Here is a 20,608-nt window from a genome sequence, read left to right as displayed (position 1 = left end):
TGATTCAAATTTTTTTCAAAAATGTGACACATCCTGCTGCCAGTTGGTGGCGCTATAACTTTGACTGAATATTGGCATGTTTATGTCTTCAGGCCAGGACTCTTGTCAAACATGTGAAGTTTGAGGCAGATCGGACATTGTATGCCTGAGGTTCAACAACTTCCTGTGTCATGGCGAAACATCAACATTTGTGAGGCCGCCACGGACACACCCTTCAGGGAAAACTCAAGATCTTCCCAGTTTAACATCACAAAGGCCTTTAGATTAGACTGTGCAAATACGATGTTGATATGATTAAATCTCTAGGAGGAGTTTGTTAAAGTACAACGTCTGGCAATGGCAAAAACTGCACCAATTTACCAAAGAAAATTCAAAATATCTCAGTTCCTGTTGGTTTTTCAGATTTGGCGCCTCGGGTCTTTTTTGTAGGTATTGGGCTGCTGAATGCGTCTACTGAATTTTCATACTCATACATGAAACGTAGCACGAATGACGCTTAATTTAAATTTTGTAGGTGGCGCTATCGAACCATTTTGCCACACTTAATTCTGAAACCCATATCAGATGTATGTTTTCACCACTTCTGATGCGTGTGCAAAGTTTCATGAGTTTTCATGCGTGTTTAGGCCATCAAAAATGTAATTCATTTGGGAAAAGAAAAATGATGGTTTGAGCAATTACAGTGAGGTCCTCACACCTTAAGCCCTAAATATCTGAGTTCCTGTTCGTCGGAGCTAATGACTGTAAATTAGAAAGTTGTTCGGCTGAAAGAGAACAATATATATAGAGAGTTTGGTGACTGAAGATAAAACTAACCCCCCCACTTTTGACAAAAGATTGCATTACTTTTGTCAAAAGATGGCGCTACTGAGCTCCTTCACCACGCCCGTTTCTGAGTCTTTGCCCTTATCTACTGGACAGCATGTCTGATGTGTGTATTGAGTTTCATGTAATTTGAAGCATTTTAAGAGTCTCAATAGCAGCGAAAAAGAACGTTATAGTTTGATGTGTTGCCGTGGCAACAGTATATACAATACCAGGAAGTGCTTACCAGCTTTATATCTGCTTTGTTTTGCCATTATACTGATGAAGTTTGAAGTAAAGCGGGTAAAAATAAGATGGTGATTTCAAAGCATTTTGAAAGTGACACACTTCCTGCTGCCAGTTGGTGGCGCTATAACTTTGACTCACAAAAGTCATATCCATGTGATCGGCCTCTTACTACGAACACACAGCTGAAGTTTAATCAAAATGAATTAATGAATGCAGAAGTTATAACACACTTCCTGTTTCCCTTTTCTCGCCATAAATTTGTCTCTTCGCCACAGCCTAACCGTTTGAGATATCAAAAAGTTGCTCGCAATTTAGCATCCTCAGTGTCTTGACTTCATGCTGACCGAGTTTGGTGCTGATCGGGTGAATCGTCTAGGAGGAGTATCGCAAATTCCACAGCATGCGTTTTCCGAACAACCCATAATAGCTCACTTCCTGTTGGGCTGACACATAACTTAGAGCACGAAAGTTGTTTGGCCCGATGAGCTCTATATGTGTACCGAGTTTCATATATGTACGTGCAAGTGTGTTTGATTTATAGACCATGTTTTCAGACCCCACTTTAGGGGGCGCTGTCGAGCCCCCCTGCCACGCCCAGGTACCAGCCTCAGCCCGGCCCTGATGGCCGCAGATTCCAATGTGTGTGCAAAGTTTCAAGAGTTTTCGAGCATGATAAGGGCCCCGAAAGTGCCCGAATAGTCGAAAAAGCTAAATTGTCCTTAGAAGAACAATAGGGCTCTGCGCCCTTTCAGGGCTTGGGCCCTAATAATCCTTAGAAGAACAATAGGGCTCTGCGCCCTTTCAGGGCTTGGGCCCTAATAATCCTTAGAAGAACAATAGGGCTCTGCGCCCTTTCAGGGCTTGGGCCCTAATTAAAGCTGCGAGCAGCGATGACAGGCCCAAGCCGGTGGCACCATCACCCCGGTGGCTTCAGGCAAATTGTGCAAGACAGGCAATATGCATTTAAACAGGAGAGTATTTTAAAATCGCTCAAATATGCCACATTTACCGCAGCAGCTGGTGCCGCTATGACCACAAGCCACACCCATAATGTAATTTAAATATAGATGAATTCTAATGTAATATGATATAATAGGTAATTTTCAAATATGTGTAAAGTCCAGAAGGCCAGTATTTAATTCATGGTCTTTTTATTTTATTAACAATTATTAAACTAATTATATAAAAGTATATTGTTAGTGCCCTACAAATGAAGTTGGATTCACCACATTAACTGCAGCAATTGGTGCTGCTATGACTACGAACCACAACAGTCACATCTATGAGATCAATTAAATTTAATTAATCAATTTCATGTCAGATGATGTCACATCAATTTCAAATGAGCGCAGAATACCGTCCGAATGGTGATATTGTATTATCCTAACACTTCTCTTCATGTGTTTTTGACCTACCTTAGCTATTTACAATCTTATGCAATTAAGCATGCTTTAATTTTAATATTTGTAGCATCCAATAAAAAATGTTAATTACAAAATGACCAATTGGAGCCAAATCACAGAAACTGCAGCAATGATTTTAATATTAGTGTCAGGTAAGAGTAAGATGCACGTCTAAATTTTATGGAAGTTTATTATAAACTTTATTATGAAATTTACTTAGACTGACTGGGTAAACCCAGCCTGATCCTCCAGTGATTTGACTTCGCCCTGCAACACAGTCTGAAAACCCAGTACATTCATTTCTACTGCTTCTGTTACACTTTTGCGGGAACAAATCACAGACACGCTATTGGCGAGTTTAGTAGTCTGTTTAGTTGACTATCCAATTGCATACAGAGTCATTCAAATAATGCTCATTGATCAATCTTAAATTGAGCTTGGTCTGGTGATACCCAGACAACTTATAAACTAGAAAATCATGTGAAATTTACTTTTTAAATCGATTTGATTTTTATCAGTAAATAATTAATATTAAGACATGTGTCTTTTCAAAAACAGCAAATGACCTTCTGTAAAGCCCATGTATAAAACACACACACACACACACACACAATTTCAAGCATGCTAAGTCTCAAAAACACCCAAAAAGATAATTAAACTGACACTTTGCCATAGCAACAGTATATAAAATATCAGGAATCCATTCGTATGTCTATATCTGTCATGTTTTCACATTATACTGATGAAGTTTGAAGTAAATCGGGTGTAAGTAAGACAGTGATTCAAATTTTTTTCAAAAAGTGACACATCCTGCTGCCAGTTGGTGGCGCTATAACTTTGACTGAATATTGGCATGTTTATGTCTTCAGGCCAGGACTCTTGTCAAACATGTGAAGTTTGAGGCAGATCGGACATTGTATGCCTGAGGTACAACAAATTCCTGTGTCATGGCGAAACATCAACATTTGTGAGGCCGCCACGGACACACCCTTCTGGGAAAACTCAAGATCTTCCCAATTTAACACCACAAAGGCTTTTAGATTAGACTGTGCAAATACGATGTTGATATGATTCAATCTCTAGGAGGAGTTTGTTAAAGTACAACATCTGGCAATGGCAAAAACTGCACCAATATACCAAAGAAAATTCAAAATATCTCAGTTCCTGTTGGTTTTTCAGATTTGGCGCCTTGGGTCTTTTTTGTAGGTATTGGGCTGTTGAATGCGTCTACCGAATTTTCATACTCATACATGAAACGTAGCACGAATGACGCTTAATTTAAATTTTGTAGGTGGCGCTATCGAACCATTTTGCCACACCTAATTCTGAAACCCATATCAGATGTATGTTTTCACCACTTCTGAAAAAGTTGTTCGGCAACTTTTGTTCGGACCAATGAGATCTATATGTGTACCGAGTTTCGTACATGTACGTGCAAGTGTGTTTGATTTATAGACCATGTTTTCAGACCCCACTTTAGAGGGCGCTGTCGAGCCCCCCTACCACGCCCAGGTACCAGCTTTGGTCCGGCCCTGATGGCCGCAGATTCCGATGTTTGTGCAAAGTTTCTAGAGTTTTCGAGCATGATAAGGGCCCTGAAAGTGCCCGAATAGTCGAAAAAGCTAAATTGTCCTTAGAAGAACAATAGGGCTCTGCGCCCTTTCAGGGCTTGGGCCCTAATAATAACAAATAATCCTTAGAAGAACAATAGGGCTCTGCGCCCTTTCAGGGCTTGGGCCCTAATAATGATGTTTGTATGAGTCAGGGATGAAGTACGACATGTCTACCATCTAGTGGAGGGGAGGTTGAATGAAATTTGACACCCTATTTGACAAAATCGGCCGTTTTATTCAGTGACGCATCTTGTCGAGTAAACTCAACCGTGGCGCCAAGAGGGTTAAGAAGAGAAGACGAGTGCACAATCCTAAGATTGCGGTAAGACTGTTATCTAAGCTAAAGTAACCTAAAGCAAAGCTTTTTAAGTAGCACAAGCTGAAATTAGCCTTGTAAAAGAACAAATGTAAGTTGCTTTATAAAAGTTTTTCTTTTTCTGGTCATTTTACAGGAAGCAGTACGCCGTCTTCACAACTTCGTCATAACACTCATTTAATTGTTTTCCAGCTGCATGTAAGACAGAGACAGTACGCAGGAGCTTCAGATACAAACATTCAGTTCTTGCATCGCTAGCAGAAGCTGTGAAGAGTTCAGCTCGGAGTCGATTGAGAAGAAAGAGGGTAAGATTTATTAGATTAGATCCGTTTTTGGTCAGTGTGACTATTTTTCAGGTGCATTTTACGCAGTACATCGCGCAATACTGATTGTCTTTGTTGTTTTTACAGCTGCTACAAGCAAGAAAGAGTGTGTTAGCTGAGGATATGAGGTGGGCCTTTGGAAGTGCGCTACCATAGACCTGATGTCTGATGAGGAAGACGGCATCGTTCACGCGGTGTCTGGATGGACTGTTTGACCAGCCAGGAGCTCGCCGAGCTCTGTGCCACGCTGCAATCGAGATTAGAGGCGATTCCAAAGTACAGGGCAACGCACGACAGACGTCTGAAAAATGGACTGAAATCAGACAGAATGGCGCTAGTTACCTACAGCTCTGAAGCGGAAAACAGAGACTTCATGGTGCTGTAGGATTTTGGGCTTCTCGTGAGCTTCCTATTGTTGTGTGGGCAGATCTCAAACGTTTTGCATTTGGTTGTGTGTTTGTGTTTGTTCTAATAAAGCTCTTTCTTTGAATAAACTGCATGTCCCTGGCATATTTTCCTTTCCTCAATAAATGAATGTCCTTGATGGTTATAATAGCGTAGTCCATAGGATAACAATGACATGAATATAAAACATAATAGCATATCACATGAATATGAATATATAAAATTAAAAAATAATATGCAAATCATAATTTTACATTACATATATATGTGTGTGTGTGTGTAAAATTATTATAATTTGGGGGTTTAAATTTATTAATTTATTACCCAGGTTGACCAGTAGTAACAGATCTGCCAACCAATCACGAGTGATATTTCTTGTTTCAATGTAGTAGTTTCAACCAATACGGAGTGAGGAAATTCAAGCCATTCCGGCAAGGCCGCAAGCTCCACATACGTCATGGTTCGTTTCCGTCAATATGTGGCACAGACGAACGCGACGTTCACAGGCTGTAAACTGACGTTAATTGTCGAAAATCAGGGAGATTTCGGGCCGTTTACGGGGACGAAAATCCCACTTTTCATGCAGTGGAGTCAGAACAATCTTCGGAGAATCTGCTGATTTTCCAAGCTCTCTCTATCACAAGGGGGCCAGGAAAGTTTTCCGGGCCGAGGATCTCAGGGAGTAATTTCTCTAGAAACGCACACATATTATTTCCTTCTTTTTTTTATGGGAGTCCCACTAATCGTAGATTGCGGTTTTCCAGATCATCGACTTTTGATGAGAGAGATTCTATGACAGAGTTGCAAACGCAAAACACAAAATTGAAAACTGTGACGTTATCTTCTTGGGTGCTTATTCGATCCTCGGTTTCTGTTACCCGTGTTGTGAGAGCTTTAAGTTTGCACTGCACTCCGTTAATCGCCTGGAGCAATCCATCAAATCGCACACCAAGCTCCGATTTCAGTGAGTGGATAGCCTCAAGAATTGCAGATTCTTGGCTAACTCCTGACGCGCCCTCTTCGCTGTTAGCTTCTTTGGATTTAGCATCTGCCTCTGCCTCTTCAGGTACAGTCGCTTTAACTTGCTTCTGCGCCGTTTTAATTGGTTTTGGTGGCATCTTTCAACGTTAAGATGTATCAGAATTAATAAAATTGAATCAGTTTGTCAGCATTTCTTGGGTTAGAATAAAATTGAAGTCAGGATTTGTAGCGGAGCTCAAACCACGTCCACTCAGCACTGTGCCATAACTGGAAGTCCGTATTGCACCCTCTGCACCAGCTTTTGCAAGCAGACACAAAATGAAATTGGTCAACAAATTGTGAAGTGGCATTCAACAGGGAGTGCAGAATTATTTGGCAAGTTGTATTTTTTGAGGATTCATTTTATTATTGAACAACAACCATGTTCTCAAGGAACACAAAAAACTCATTAATATCAAAGCTGTATTTTTTGAGGATTCATTTTATTATTGAACAACAACCATGTTCTCAAGGAACACAAAAAACTCATTAATATCAAAGCTGAATATTTTTGGAAGTTTTAGTTTTAGCTATTTTAGGGGGATATTTGTGTGTGCAGGTGACTATTACTGTGAATAATTATTAGGCAACTTAACAAAAAACAAATTTATACCCATTTCAATTATTTATTTTTACCAGTGAAACCAATATAACATCTCAACATTCACAAATATACATTTCTGACATTCAAAAAACAAACAAAAACAAATCAGTGACCAATATAGCCACCTTTCTTTGCAAGGACACTCAAAAGCCTGCCATCCATGGATTCTGTCAGTGTTTTGATCTGTTCACCATCAACATTGCGTGCAGCAGCAACCACAGCCTCCCAGACACTGTTCAGAGAGGTGTACTGTTTGCCCTCCTTGTAAATCGCACATTTGATGATGGACCACAGGTTCTCAATGGGGTTCAGATCAGGTGGACAAGGAGGCCAAATCATTAGATTTTCTTCTTTTATACTCTTTCTTGCCAGCCACGCTGTGGAGTACTTGGACGCGTGTGATGGAGCATTGTCCATAAAACCTTAGAAAAATCAGTCTTGAGATATTTCTTGGCCCAGTCTTGACGTTTCAGCTTGTGTGTCTTGTTCAGTGGTGGTCGACTTTCTGCCTTTCTTACCTTGGCCATGTCTCTGAGTATTGCACACCTTGTGCTTTTGGGCACTCCAGTGATGTTGCAGCTCTGAAATATGGCCAAACTGGTGGCAAGTGGCATCTTGGCAGCTGCACGCTTGACTTTTCTCAGTTCACGGGCAGTTATTTTGCGGCTTGGTTTTTCCACACGCTTCTTGCGATCCTGTTGACTATTTTGAATGAAACGCTTGATTGTTCGATGATCACGCTTCAGAAGCTTGGCTATTTTAAGACTGCTGCATCCCTCTGCAATATATCTCACTATTTTTGACTTTTCTGAGCCTGTCAAGTCCTTCTTTTGACCCATTTTGCCAAAGGAAAGGAAGTTGCCTAATAATTATGCACACCTGATATAGGGTGTTGATGTCATTAGACCACACCCCTTCTCATTACAGAGATGCACATCACCTAATATGCTTAATTGGTAGTAGGCTTTCCAGCCTATACAGCTTGGAGTAAGACAACATGCATAATGAGGATGATGTGGTCAAAATACTCATTTGCCTAATAATTCTGCACTCCCTGAAGGCCTGCAAACGGCTACTGAACAGTAAGTGTCTTGCACATTATGACCCAGAAAAACCTCTCCGACTTGCTTGTGATGCTTCTCCATATGGTGTGGGTGCGGTCATTTCACACATCCTACCGTCAGGAGAAGAGCAACAGATTGCATTCGCATCACGGACCCTGACACCTAGTGTGCGAAATTATGCTCTAATTGAAAAGGAAGCATAGTCCATAATTTTTGGTGTCAAGAAATTCCATAAGTATCTATGCGGAAGGAAGTTTGTGTTACTGACAGATCACAAACCACTTTTGGCCATACTTGGACCAAAGTCTGCAGTCCCAACTCTGGCTGCATTACGAATGCAACAATGGGCTTTGCTTCTCTCTGCCTATGACTATGAGATACAGTATCATTACTCCTGTGACCACGCAAATGCAGATGCCTTATCGCGTCTGCCATGCAATCATGGTCCTTCAGAGGAGGAGCAGGAAGGAGTGTTTCTGATCTCTCATGTGAAGGAACTGCCTGTCTTACCGAAAGATATTGCAGAGGAGACCAGGCATGACCCTATTTTATCAAAGGTCTTAAATCTCACACTGACTGGATGGCCTAAGTTTGTACGAAATCCCAACCTCTGACCTTTTTATGAAAGGAAAGATCAGTTGTCCACAGACCAAGGATGTCTTCTTTGGGGATCAAGGGTGGTCATCCCACCTAAGTATCGAAGAAGATTGCTCTCTGACTTACATGAGGGACATCCAGGAGTCACTTGAATGAAAGCTCTGGCAAGAAGTTTCCTGTGGTGGCCTGGCTTAGATAATGCAATTGACGCATTCGTGGCTCAGTGTGCACCCTGTGAGACGTCTAACCTTCTAATAAATCTGTTTGCATCATATGGCCTGCCAAAAGTTTTAGTTTCTGACAATGGCCCTCAATTTACAGTGCCTGAATTTGAGCAGTTCTTTAAGGGGAATGGAGTACGTCATGTCCTCTCACCACCATACCATCCGGCTTCAAATGGTGCAGCCGAAAGAGCTTTCCAAACCTTTAAGAAGGCATGGACTCGACTGCAGTCTTAGTCAGTGTCTCCCAGTCAGCGGCTATCCCGTTTCTAGTTCACATACAGGAATACACCACACACTGTCAGGGAGCACACACCAGCAGAGTTGTTCCTAAAACGGCAACCACGCACTCGTCTTTCATTGATTAAGCCTGATGTGTCGGATGTTGTATCCAAGCACCAGATTCAACAGAAAAAGACATGATAAGAAATCAAAGTCACTCCGGACATTCAGTTTGGGGGACAGGGTGTTGGTGCGAGACTTCAGACATCCCAAGAAGATCTGGATTCCAGGCACTATTCTGAAGTGTACAGGACCTCTGACTTACTGTGTGCAAGTAGGCCATCGACAAGTTAAAGTACATGTTGATCACATGCTACCGTCAAGGTCTTCAGAACAGCAGTGTGAAGGAATCAATGATGACATATTTGATTGTTTGCCAGTTGGTGGAATGCAGAGAACTGGAACATTTGACCCTGAAATTCAGGAAGCTCAAACAGAGCGTCGGTATCCATAAAGGCAGCATAAAGCCCCACAAAGACTTAATCTTTAGGTCTATGTCGTGGGTAAACATTGTTCCAAAAAAAAAAAAAAAAAAAGTTAAATTTGTTGATTACTGAAAAATAATGCATGTGTTCTAGATATACCACTGTAAGTTTTGGTTTATGTTAGGTTCCAGTCTAAGGAGGGAGGAGTGTAGTATATTGGTGCAACTGTGTTACATGTATTACGGTATTTGGATAGCACGCATGCGCAGATTGGTTGTATCAGAAAATGAGGAAGTTAAAAAACAGTAAAGACTGTATACGTTGTACCTCTGAGTCTCTCTCTTATTTTTCCTATAAAGATACTACACTATTATCATTATTATTGAAATATTGACTTGGCATCTCGAAATAATGAGAAAGTAAGGCAATATTTTGAGAAAACGTCTTGAAATAATGAGAAACGTTCTCGAAATATTGACTTCTTATTTTGAGATGCTAAGTCAATATGACTTAGACAGAAACAGCTGTTTTAACAGGAGTGTGTAGACATTTGACTGAACATAAGCAGCAAAACAATCTAATTTATTTTTCAATTTAGGCTTGAGCATGTTTCATGCAAATAGACACATATAAGTTGTGTAATTTCACAATTCCTTTCAAAGAAATGTAGCTTCAAATATAGCAAGTCCAAGAGCTAGATTTACTATTTTGCACCAGCATTAACCCTTTTTTGGCATTAAAAAAATAATGTCAGGGCTATTATTTTTGCAGCTGACCTTATCGCATTTGCATTTGTAGGATTTTCCCTTTCAGACCCATTTTATTTTATTTTTTTTGCAAGGTTTGCCCATGTCAGTTTATTGGTATTTGCTCCATTATTTACCGGTCCAATAAAGCATGTCTTAAACAAGACGCTAATTTGCACTGCTCTTGGTAGATTGCATTGGTTATTAAGGAAATGATCTGGCTGCATCGGTGTTCTTTAAGTTCCACTCAAATCTGTGCCTTTTTTAACGCCAATTTGCGCTGTTTAGTAAATCTGGCTCCAAGTGTCTTTCTGAAACCACTGGTCAAAGATGAGAGAAAAAAGAGAAAGGAAGAAATCCTATTTCTTTATTTCAAACGGAAAATGCTCATTCAGTCCAAAATTCAAATCCATACAAAGATCATCTGAACAGAGTAAAGTAGCACCACCAGGGAACAATTAAAATATATACTGAAATATAGCATTAAAAAATACGGGAAATTCAAACCATAACATGAAAAAACATGCAAAAAAAAAAACAAAACAAAACAAAAAAACAACTAATTTAACCTTTTACATGACTTGGAGAGTGAAATGTTGTGAGTGAAATAACATTTGCAATATGAACAAAAAACAATGCTATGACTTAGGTTAGTTAACCTTGGACAGTGATGCAAATTCTGGTTTTGGCATGCATTTACCTCATAGCTAATTAAACAGGAACCAACAGTGACAGCTACGACAGACCCTTTTCCAATGTTTACATAGCAAACAAACCATTTCTCAAGTGAGAGAGACTGCACATTGAAATGAAAGAGGCTCTAGTTAAAGTGTAGCTGGCTGGGAAAACGGGTGGGCCTTGAGAAAAGTTTGATACTAACACCATAAAAGACAACATTGAAATTAATTATTTTATTAAAAATAATTTGCCTTATTAAAAGAAAGGCAAATTGGTGCAAAATATACGTACAACACTGAATATTAAAAGATATACAGTAGAATTCATATTTCAGTGCATTGTATAAAACTTTGTTTCTTTAAAATAAATCCAAAAGGAGATTGAGAGATTGCTCATATAACACACTTGAAATACAAACATCTACAAACAGGAAACTGATTCAGGATGCAGCTCTACACACCAGGGGCACTCGGTAACATGCCGCAAGAGGACAGTGAGAGAACACTCAGCAAAGGAAATCAGATCCAGGATTTCCATGTTTCTTTATTTCTATTTATTACTTTTTTTTTTGCTTCATGTATTATAATGATTATTTTGTCAGTATGCTGGGTTTAATGTCAACATGGAACTAGCATAATGTCAACAAATGATTCAGACACCAAAACGGTATTTATGTTAGAAAAACTTACACTGTAATAACAATGGGTTACTCATATCTTATGGCGACTGATTCAACTACCATCTTCTTGACTTGACACTGACACATTGAGGGAGGCTGATAGATTATTTGGTAGAGGTAGATCATCTTTGGATAGGAGTTAACAACACATTTCAGAAACATTAAAACAATGTCTGAATAAATCAAAGATTTTGAATAAAATCACAATTTAAAAAAAGCATACAAAAAAAAAAAAAAAAACTATCACATCACATTTTAAATAAATCCTAAATTAAAACAACAGGTCAACATGGTTAACCAAAAACAATATTTGGGGGTATAATGGAAGACACAAATTTGGTTTAATATCCAATAGGGATTAAACTTTTTCTTCTAATTTTTTTTTCTAATAAAAGAAAAGGAAAATCACCAATATGGTGAAAAAAAATACAAACATCTAAATCTATACTGTCTATAATCTATATTTTCAGTGAACTGCTCCTTGGTGAATCTGAGACCCCTGTAGTATAGACAATTTGAGAAGGAACTTAAATTGTATTTATTTACTATACAATAAATAAAAACCTAATCAGGACAAGAGCCAATGCATATATATATATTGCATTGGCTCTTGTCCTGATTAGGCTTTTATTTATTGTATAGTAAATAAATACAATTTAAGTTCCTTCTCAAATTGTCTATACTATATATAGCTGCCCGTAGTTTGGTCATTTTTAAAATTGCCTATAAATTTAAAAGTCAATAAAGTACAAAATCCTTTAAAAAAAAAAAGAAAAGAAAAAAAAAGGAAATCCTAATTTGTAAAATCATATAAGGCTGCTCTAAATGGAAGATGGAAATGGGTTGAAAGTAAAAAAAATCTATTTTTATAGTTTACACCATTTCACGTTAATTAAAGAAAATTTTTAAGGTTTAAGACAGAAGACTATTATGAGACAGGATCAAATATCAGTGTTGTCCTCTTTTGAATACTCTTCCACTAGTTGCTCATAGGAGTGCCCATGGTCCGACCCATCTGTGGTGAAAATAGAGGTCTCCGATTCTGAGCCCTGTACCTCTCTGAAATGGGTCTCATCTGAAGTTAAGAAATTGGGCATTAAGTCATTATCATCATTCTCCAGGTTGTTGTTTAGCAAATTCTCTTCATCAATAAAGGTGATGTTGGCATTGGGAAACATGAGGATCTGGTAACCTTTGGCGTCCCGCTTGATCCGACCATTACTGCAGCCTCCAGGTTCAAGACCTTCGTGGTTCTCTTTTGCCTCCTTGTCTAACTGATTCTCATACAGTTTCTTATGGTCTTGAATAATGTCTAGCTCTCCTCCCTCATGCATTTCATTCATGAGAAGACATTCCTCTTGGTTAAGGAGGAAACCCTTTGATTTTGAGAGAGCAACAGCAACTCTGTCACTTAAGCTATAGCGGCGCTTCTGTCGAGGAGAGCGGTCTAGACTGAGGATGGCATTTCCGTTTATTGAAAGAGAATCACTGCAGCTGTATGACCGGTGTGGCGCTTTATTCTTATTACCAGTGATGGAGCTGACACGTTGATCTTCTTCCTTTCCGACACCCATCTGCTTGATTAAGTCATTGTAACCTTCTTTTTTCTTCGACAGGAAGCTGAAGATGTTGACATCATTAGGAGCTGGTGGCAGGTTTAGGGTCTTGTGACTTTCCTTGATGTCCTGTAACTCATCCAGAGAAAGTTTACGCCTTTTACGGCGCTTCTTTAGAGCTTTGTGAGCTTCCACAACCATGCGCACCTTCCAATTGAAGAACAGAGAGAGCCATGCCAGACCAAGATAGATCCACACCTCCACAAAGTAGCGATAGAGAGTAGGGTACTCAGCATTAGGATCAACACCTAAACAAAAAACAGATACAGAGGGGAAAAAAGTTAGCAAAATTATATATTTTGGAAGTATTACATGCATACACACACCATACATACATACATATTTATATATATACATATTTATATATATATACATATTTATATATATATATATATATATATATATATATATATATATATATATATATATATATATATTTATATATATATATATATATATATATATACATATACATATACATATTTATATATATATATATATATATATATATATATATATATATATATATATATATATATATATATATATATATATATATATATATATATATACATACATACATACATACATACATACATACATACTAGGGCTGGGACAACATGTCGATTCGCCAGACGCAAAATAAAGACGGCGGTGCCGGAGAGTAGTAGCAACCATAGACATACATAATAAAGTATATTATGTAATTAAGTATATTATTTATTATGTATATCTATGCTAGCAACACGAGTGGCTCCTCAGACTTTCAGAAGTGCAAGGCTTGCGGGTTGGTGCGCGGCACGCACGGAGCAAGCGATCTTAACACAGGCATGCGCGCATGTGTTAAGAGCGCTTGCTCCGTGCGCGCACTCGTTTTGTTGTCACGGCTACATAAACAAATTTCTGCACACAGGAAGACAGATGTTTTGGTAATATTTTATGTATTTTAATCACAAAAACAAACGTTTGCATCAAGTGAAAGCATCGGGCACATTGGCTACCTACATAAGCTGTTTAAAATTTAAAATGTTCAATGTCTAATCTGTGACCGAGGGTACCCATCCTCTAAAGCCTAGTTCACACTGCCCGATTTTTGCCCCGATTTTGAGTCGCCGACAGGTTTTGTGAAATTGCCGACAAATGCCCGAGATCACAGGCAAATCGGTGCTCGTGCACGCGAGTGACAATCACGCAATGTGAATAATCAAAGACGCGATCAGAGAGAATCGCCGACGAGTCGCCGACGCCGGTGAGATATTTGGCATGCTTAATATCTGGACCTGTCGGCGATTCAAACTCCTGCTGTGTGAACAGCGTTCTGACTGAAAATTACACCGACAGCCAATGAGAGAGTGAGATACAGGGCAGCAGGAGGTTCAGGGAGGAGTTATAGAGCAGAATTTCAGTATTTTAATAGATATATTTACAATTCTATCAAACAAAAACAAAGGCCAAACATTTGCACATTCAGCCACAGCAGCAGCACATTACAAAAAATTTTTTTTACCCCAAACTGTCTTTGCAGAACACAATCCTGGCTCCCTCTGTCTCTACAACAATTTCTTCCGCCATAATCTTTTTTTCTTTTCTCCACAAATAAGCGCACATACAATTTGAAGCAAACTTTGTGCAGTTTATCATTTTAATAACAATTCCAAGTCTAGCGCGAGAACTCCGGTCTGACGCGAGACTGTGATCTCGCGTTGTTTACTTGTCACATCGCACGTGTGTTTGGGAAGCGTAGATTGCGCACCGGAGAGAGAGAGAGTTGTCGGCGATTCTTCCTCTTGTTCAGTCATGCAGTGTGAACTCCTCTGTCGTCAAACCATCTTGCAGTGTCTACCTTTGACTGTACAAACTCAAAACTATTTTGTACAAACATTTTTTTTTTTCTGGGATTTAGCAATCCTGTGAATCACTAAACTTATATTTAGTTGTATGACCACAGTTTTTTAAAACTGCTTGACATCTGTGTGGCATGGAGTCAATCAACTTGTGGCACCTCTCAGCTGTTATTCCACTCCATGATTCTTTAACAACATTCCACAATTCATTCACATTTCTTGGTTTTGCTTCAGAAACAGCATTTTTGATATCACCCCACAAGTTCTCAATTGGATTAAGGTCTGGAGATTGGGCTGGCCACTCCATAACATTAATTTTGTTGGTTTGGAACCAAGACTTTGCCCGTTTACTAGTGTGTTTTGGGTCATTGTCTTGTTGAAACAACCGTTTCAAGGGCATGTCCTCTTCAGCATAGGGCAACATGACCTCTTCAAGTATTTTAACATATGCAAACTGATCCATGATCCCTGGTATGCGATAAATAGGCCCAACACCATAGTAGGAGAAACATGCCCATATCATGATGCTTGCACCTCCATGCTTCACTGTCTTCACTGTGTACTGTGGCTTGAATTCAGAGTTTGGGGGTCGTCTCACAAACTGCCTGTGGCCCTTGGACCCAAAAAGAACAATTTTACTCTCATCAGTCCACAAAATGTTCCTCCATTTCTCTTTAGGCCAGTTGATGTGTTCTTTGGCAAATTGTAACCTCTTCTGCACATGCCTTTTTTTTAACAGAGGGACTTTGCGGGGGATTCTTGAAAATAGATTAGCTTCACACAGACGTCTTCTAACTGTCACAATACTTACAGGTAACTCCAGACTGTCTTTGATCATCCTGGAGGTGATCATTGGCTGAGCCTTTGCCATTCTGGTTATTCTTCTATCCATTTTGATGGTTGTCTTCCGTTTTCTTCCACGTCTCTCTGGTTTTGCTCTCCATTTTAAGGCATTGGAGATCATTTTAGCTGAACAGCCTATCATTTTTTGCACCTCTTTATAGGTTTTCCCCTCTCTAATCAACTTTTTAATCAAAGTACGCTGTTCTTCTGAACAATGTCTTGAACGACCCATTTTCCTCAGCTTTCAAATGCATGTTCAACAAGTGTTGGCTTCATCCTTAAATAGGGGCCACCTGATTCACACCTGTTTCTTCACAAAATTGATGACCTCAGTGATTGAATGCCACACTGCTATTTTTTTGAACACACCCCTTTCAACTAATTGCCCGATTGCACAGCCTTAAGAGCGTGCATATCATGAATGCTGGGTCTCATTTGTTTTCTGAGAATCTACTGAACCTACTGGTAACTTGTTTGCCACGTAGCAATAAAAAAATATACGAAAAACCTTGATTATTCTGGTTAGTCACATTGTACTGCTATTATTTTGAACAAGACTGTGTGTGTGTGTGTGTGTGTGTGTGTGTGTGTGTGTGTGTGTGTGTGTGTGTGTGTGTGTATGTATATATATATATATATATATATATATATATATATATATATATATATATATATATATATATATATATATATATATATATATATATATATATATATATATATATATATATATAAGAGCTGCAACTAACGATTATTTTTTCGATTAGTCGACTAATCTAACGATTATTTTTTCGATTAGTCGGCTAATCTAACGATTATTTTTATTAAAATAAATAATTAATCTTATGTTCTTTTTTTGTAATTAGCTCATGAATCCTTTGGATAACTTTACAAAAAAAGTAGTAGAAGTACAACTTCTAATATAATATTTCAACCTTTATTCATTTTCCATCAATGTGGTTGAAATTTTTACAGTATAAAATAATAAAGAGGCAAAGAAAATTATTTTACTATGGTAAATATGAGTTTATGATAGCGTTTATAATTAAACCACAGTAGCCATACATTTACAGTTGTCTGAGACGTCATGAAATGTTCTTTAGCATCACAAACCATAAAATGTAGTCAGGGTTCTGCTATGGTTTAACATGGTTTTCAGAGATCTGGAGCTGATTCGGGGTAGCTCGGTGTTTTGTGACTTGTCTTTAAAGGGGCCGTTCACATATCACGTCTTTTGCGCGCTCAAGTTCATTATTTCCAATGTAGGCGCGCGATAAGCGCTCTCATAATGAAAGCGAAGCGCTCGTTTTTTCCAGGCGCGTCCGCACCGCATCGAGTTCATCTCAACTTTTCAGAATGCCACAAGCACAAGAATATCCGACCTGAACCAGGAAGTTAGTCACCAGATCACACGGAAACCAGTTTGTTATGTTTAGCTCCAGGTAAGCATGAGGACAAGAAAGTTCCCAATTCTCAAGTGTTTATTCAGTCCACAAGCAGGACAAACAAAGCAACAGTGCCAGATGGTTACATGATTGACAGCAGGTGCAGCAACTCTTCCGTTCTTACTCTACACCTTTTATAGGTAACAACAGGTGAACTATAGCGCCATCTCCTGACAAATACACAAACACAACATTCCCCCATTACTTAGAACTGTAAATTCCCCCCCAAAATACAAAGTTGGTGCAATAGGCAAAGCCAATACAATAGTTACATCAAATTCAATTAGTGTAGAAATAATTTATTTATTTATTTATTTTTATTATTATTATTTTTGTGACAATCGTGCAACCAACGTGGAGGGCGTTTTACTCGTGATGAAGATCTTTCAGGAACAGATGGAGAGGCAATTTGAGTAGGCAAGTTCACAAGTTCATTTTTAGGCAACACAGTAGAGGAAGGGACAGACTGAAGAGGCAAGGACACCAATTCACTCTCACTGCCATCTTCCACAGGTGCACAAGCTGGAGACAGATGAGACGCATGCCAAGTTTTCCCATCTGTCAACCGGTAAGTACATGGACCAAGTTGACGCACAACTTGCAGAGGCTTTGAGAATCTAGGATGTCCTTTAGGAACATGAACTGGAATTTTTATACGCACCCAATCTTCTGGTTTGAACTCAGGAGTACAAGCTCTTCGTTTGAGGTCTGTGTATGTTTTCATCTTCTTTTGGGACAATGCCACTTTCTGACTCACATCAGCATTCTTACAAATGATAGGAGGAGGAAGGACATTAAGGCGAGTGCGCATTTTCCTGCCACAGAGCAACTCAGAAGGAGACCGTCCAGTAACATAATGGGGAGTAGCACGGTAAGTTTGAAGAAATGCTGTAACTGTTGATTTCCATGGCTTTCCAGACAGAATCCCTGATTGAATAGAACTCTTCAGTACTCTATGGAATCTTTCAATAGCTCCATTTGCAGCAGGATGATACACTGATGTACAGTCTTGTTCAAAATAATAGCAGTACAATGTGACTAACCAGAATAATCAAGGTTTTTAGTATATTTTTTATTGCTACGTGGCAAACAAGTTACCAGTAGGTTCAGTAGATTCTCAGAAAACAAATGAGACCCAGCATTCATGATATGCACGCTCTTAAGGCTGTGCAATTGGGCAATTAGTTGAATTAGTTGAAAGGGGTGTGTTCAAAAAAATAGCAGTGTGGCATTCAATCACTGAGGTCATCAATTTTGTGAAGAAACAGGTGTGAATCAGGTGGCCCCTATTTAAGGATGAAGCCAACACTTGTTGAACATGCATTTGAAAGCTGAGGAAAATGGGTCGTTCAAGACATTGTTCAGAAGAACAGCGTACTTTGATTAAAAAGTTGATTAGAGAGGGGAAAACCTATAAAGAGGTGCAAAAAATGATAGGCTGTTCAGCTAAAATGATCTCCAATGCCTTAAAATGGAGAGCAAAACCAGAGAGACGTGGAAGAAAACGGAAGACAACCATCAAAATGGATAGAAGAATAACCAGAATGGCAAAGGCTCAGCCAATGATCACCTCCAGGATGATCAAAGACAGTCTGGAGTTACCTGTAAGTACTGTAACAGTTAGTAGACGTCTGTGTGAAGCTAATCTATTTTCAAGAATCCCCTGCAAAGTCCCTCTGTTAAAAAAAAGGCATGTGCAGAAGAGGTTACAATTTGCCAAAGAACACATCAACTGGCCTAAAGAGAAATGGAGGAACATTTTGTGGACTGATGAGAGTAAAATTGTTCTTTTTGGGTCCAAGGGCCACAGGCAGTTTGTGAGACTACCCCCTAACTCTGAATTCAAGCCACAGTACACAGTGAAGACAGTGAAGCATGGAGGTGCAAGCATCATGATATGGGCATGTTTCTCCTACTATGGTGTTGGGCCTATTTATCGTATACCAGGGATCATGGATCAGTTTGCATATGTTAAAATACTTGAAGAGGTCATGTTGCCCTATGCTGAAGAGGACATGCCCTTGAAACGGTTGTTTCAACAAGACAATGACCCAAAACACTAGTAAACGGGCAAAGTCTTGGTTCCAAACCAACAAAATTAATGTTATGGAGTGGCCAGCCCAATCTCCAGACCTTAATCCAATTGAGAACTTGTGGGGTGATATCAAAAATGCTATTTCTGAAGCAAAACCAAGAAATGTGAATGAATTGTGGAATGTTTTTAAAGAATCATGGAGTGGAATAACAGCTGAGAGGTGCCACAAGTTGGTTGACTCCATGCCACACAGATGTCAAGCAGTTTTAAAAAACTGTGGTCATACAACTAAATATTAGTTTAGTGATTCACAGGATTGCTAAATCCCAGAAGAAAAAAAATGTTTGTACAAAATAGTTTTGAGTTTGTACAGTCAAAGGTAGACACTGCTATTTTTTGAACACACCCCTTTCAACTAATGCCCAGTTGCACAGCCTTAAGAGCGTGCATATCATGAATGCTGGGTCTTGTTTGTTTTCTGACAATCTACTGAACCTACTGGTAACTTGTTTGCCACGTAGCAATAAAAAATATACTAAAAACCTTGATTATTCTGGTTAGTCACATTGTACTGCTATTATTTTGAACAAGACTGTATGTAGATGTTGAATAGCTCTCTCTTTCAGAAATGCTGCAAACTCCACTGACTTAAATTGACATCCATTGTCAGATACAATGTAATGAGGATGTCCAAATCAGCTGAAGACTGATGTCAAGAAGTTGATCACATTTTTACTTGTGATTGAAGAAGTGAATGCTACTTCTGGCCACTTACTATGATAGTCAATTAATGTCAATGTACCGACAATCCCAAGTAGCGGTTTCAAATGGGCCAACAATGTCAACAGCCACTTTTTCCCATGGCACAGATGGAAAAGGTACAGGTTGTAATAGTGCAACACGGAGAGTTGTAGTCTTATCAGAAGACAAGCAAACTTCACAATTCTTAATCTGCTCCTTAACCAAACAGTCAATACCAGGCCACCAATAAAGTTCACGAATGCGCTGCTTCGTACGCACTATTCCTTGATGACCTTCGTGAGCCAGACTCACCAAGACATGTCGTAATGAAACAGGAACAACCAGACGTGACCCTCTAAACACGTAGTCCTTTTGCACAGCAAGTTCATCACGTACTTGAAAATATGGATGTAAAACAACATCCACAGCCGCTGATGAAAAAGGCCATCCACAAACAATCTGAGCACGTAGTGCAGTCATTTCTGAGCATGAGGCAGAGGCAAAAGCAAATTCAGTTGGAGACACAGCAGATATTTCAGAAGACAGAAATGCAACAAACTCAGGCTCAGTATCAGAAAGATCCTCATCAGAAGCCAGCAAGGGTAGGCGAGAAAGATAATCAGCAACCTGGTTTTTAGAGCCTGGATAATAATTA

At 39.1% G+C, this 20,608-nt stretch overlaps 1 protein-coding gene across 1 annotated transcript in view; it reads right to left on the bottom strand.

Moving 5' to 3' along the window:
* Positions 1-12,111: 12,111 nt before the first annotated feature.
* Positions 12,112-20,608, bottom strand: part of kcnk5a (potassium channel, subfamily K, member 5a) — a 105,693-nt gene continuing 97,196 nt past the window's right edge. The window contains exon 5 of the mRNA XM_067454691.1: positions 12,112-13,293. Coding sequence (XP_067310792.1) covers positions 12,371-13,293 — 923 coding nt within the window. The 3' untranslated portion in view covers positions 12,112-12,370. The remainder of the gene's footprint in view (positions 13,294-20,608) is intronic.

Source organism: Pseudorasbora parva, chromosome 10 (assembly GCF_024679245.1).
Source record: "Pseudorasbora parva isolate DD20220531a chromosome 10, ASM2467924v1, whole genome shotgun sequence".
In the NCBI taxonomy this organism is placed as follows: domain Eukaryota; kingdom Metazoa; phylum Chordata; class Actinopteri; order Cypriniformes; family Gobionidae; genus Pseudorasbora; species Pseudorasbora parva.
The sequence above is the reverse complement of the archived record's forward strand: the minus strand, read 5'-3'. Positions and strand labels throughout refer to the sequence as shown.